This window comes from Mycetomoellerius zeteki, unplaced genomic scaffold (genome assembly GCF_001594055.1).
Source record: "Mycetomoellerius zeteki isolate Tzet28-1 unplaced genomic scaffold, Tzet1.0 scaffold290, whole genome shotgun sequence".
NCBI lineage: Eukaryota > Metazoa > Arthropoda > Insecta > Hymenoptera > Formicidae > Mycetomoellerius > Mycetomoellerius zeteki.
Window position 1 is genome coordinate 41,384 of NW_017257272.1, and position 2,382 is coordinate 43,765.

At 42.9% G+C, this 2,382-nt stretch overlaps 1 protein-coding gene across 3 annotated transcripts in view; it reads left to right on the forward strand.

Annotated features, from left to right (window-relative positions):
* ena (ENAH actin regulator enabled) overlaps window positions 1-2,382 on the forward strand; it is an 18,081-nt gene extending 15,699 nt beyond the window's left edge. For all 3 annotated transcript variants that reach the window (XM_018450649.1, XM_018450650.1, XM_018450648.1), the window contains 4 exons: window positions 80-1,206; window positions 1,454-1,642; window positions 1,978-2,230; window positions 2,329-2,382. In XM_018450649.1, the coding sequence (XP_018306151.1) occupies window positions 80-1,206; window positions 1,454-1,642; window positions 1,978-2,230; window positions 2,329-2,357 (1,598 nt within the window). In that variant the 3' untranslated portion in view covers window positions 2,358-2,382. The remainder of the gene's footprint in view (window positions 1-79; window positions 1,207-1,453; window positions 1,643-1,977; window positions 2,231-2,328) is intronic.

The following is a 2,382-nucleotide window of genomic DNA, read 5'->3' on the forward strand; positions in this document are numbered from 1 at the left end:
ACACACACACACACACACACACACACACACACACACACACACACACACACACACATTCAGAAATCAAATTTCTTTGCAGCAACTGGAAGTCCCAATCCCATATCACCGAGTTGCCCGCCTGCTGCTCAGCAACAACAACAACAACAACAACAACAACAACAGCAGCAGCAGCAACAACAACAATCTGGTCATCATCGAACTTCATCGGCACCGCCGGCGCCACAACCGCCTCCACAGCAACTACCAACCTTACAAAGTGGCGGCAGTACGATTCCAGCGGCTCCGCAAATGTCGGCTGGGCCGGGAGTCGGTCCCCCGGTACCACCGCCCCAACCACCGATTGCACCTCCCGCTCCACCGTGCCCACCGACAATGATGAATTTTAGTTCGTCCGCGGCGCCGGCACCACCGATGATGATGAATCAGTACGCACAATCGCCATCATCCCAATCAAGTCAACAGTCTCAATGCCAATCTATCTACGTTACTAATCAGGCAAACCAGTACAGTGCTGCGCCTACAAGCAATCAGTACGCGAGTGCCACTGTTCCTAATAGTGGCAGTGGCACCGGAAGCGGTGCGACCTCCGTCGTGGGCCAGAGCCCGAATCAATTTCCACCATCTGGCAGTCAAAACAACTTTTACGGTACTAATAGTCAGACGAGTAATTACACTACTGGCGGACAAGTTAATACAGGCCAATATAACCAGTCAGTTGGTAGTCAGGCTACGCAATACGGTAGCAGCGGTAATCAGTATGGAAGTAATAGCTCGATAAATCAGTATGCTGTCGGTCCTCCACCTGGTTCGGTGAGTCAATACGCGATCGCGCAACCTGGTCAATCGCAATACGTATCCCAGGCACAAGCACAGTATGGTGGTACCGGTCAGGTACAAGCAACTGCCACAGCGGGTGGTACCACAAATCCGTATGGGACACCATCAAATTCGGTGAATCAGTATACAACCGGTGGACATCACACAGTCAGCGCTAACGCTTATGCTCCTATTGCTAGTGGTCCTCCGCCGCCTCCGATGGTATCACTGGCTGGTCCCGCTGCACCGCCTCCACCGCCACCGCCGCCTGTACCTAACGCTAACAATTCCACCGCTGTTACTGGTTCGTCTATTAGTTCCTCGAATGATCCTCCACCTGATACCAACTCATTAGCAGCTGCTCTTCAAGCACGTCTTAAAAAGAAACAGGTAATTTTCTTTTCTTTTTTTTTTAATTTTAATCTTTTAATTCGATAGAATTGTCACTTGTTTGAGGAAACAATATGTATGTATGTATGTATGTATGTACGTACGTATGTATGTATATATGTGTGTGTGTATATAATTATATACGTATACATATATATATATATGTGTATATATGTATATATAATATATTAAATTAACATGTTTGTATGTATAAAACACACAAGTAGGATAACTTTTTTATCAATAGCAACAGTCACAACCAGTGGAGAACAGCGGCTCGAGTACTAGTAGTAGTAGCAGTGGTGGAGGAGGCGGCAATTATGGCACCTTAGGGAGAGGTGGAGGCGGCGGAATGGCTTCCATGATGGATGAGATGGCTAAGACTCTAGCACGCCGAAGGGCTGCCGCCGAGAAGAAACAACCCGAACAACCTCCGGTAAACATTTATTATAACATATAATATAACTTGAACATTCAGAAATTGACAAATAACATCGGAGTCGAAAAATCAGCGAAAGAGAAATAGATAAATTATAATTTATAACGCGCTCTAGAGAGAGAGGATGGCATCCTCTCAAGCAATAAAAACTTGAATCATACAAATATTAGAATAATTTAGGTAAGAGTAAATTTTTACGATGAAAAGAACGTGTATAATAGAATATAATATAATTATAAATTATAATCATGAGAAAAAAATAAAAGAAAGGGAGAGAGAGAGAGAGAGAGAGAAAGAAAATTAGAAGAAGCACTAAACGATTCTTTTTACAGGAACCGGAAAGTTCGCCAGACAAGAAATCTTGGGATAAAAACAATGCGTCTAATAATAAGTTTTCTAATGGCGCCGAGTCACCGAAATCGGTTCGCAAGAGGTTCGGTTCAGCTTCGGAGGATACTCTTCTCAAAGTAAATGGTGTTAATGATGGAACTTCGCTCACCGCGCAAGAGATGGAGGCCTTTAAGGTGGAGATAATTAAAGAAGTACGGAAAGAATTTCAGAAGATGAAACAAGAAATAATCGATGGTATGGAATATTATTGCAGTTATGTAAAATTTTTCACGATTTGTAAGATATAAATGCAAAAGTTTTTGTGCTTTATATGAGATATTTTATATTTCCAGCCGTAAGAACAGAACTAAATAAGAGATAAAGAAGATAATAAAGAAGAGATAAAA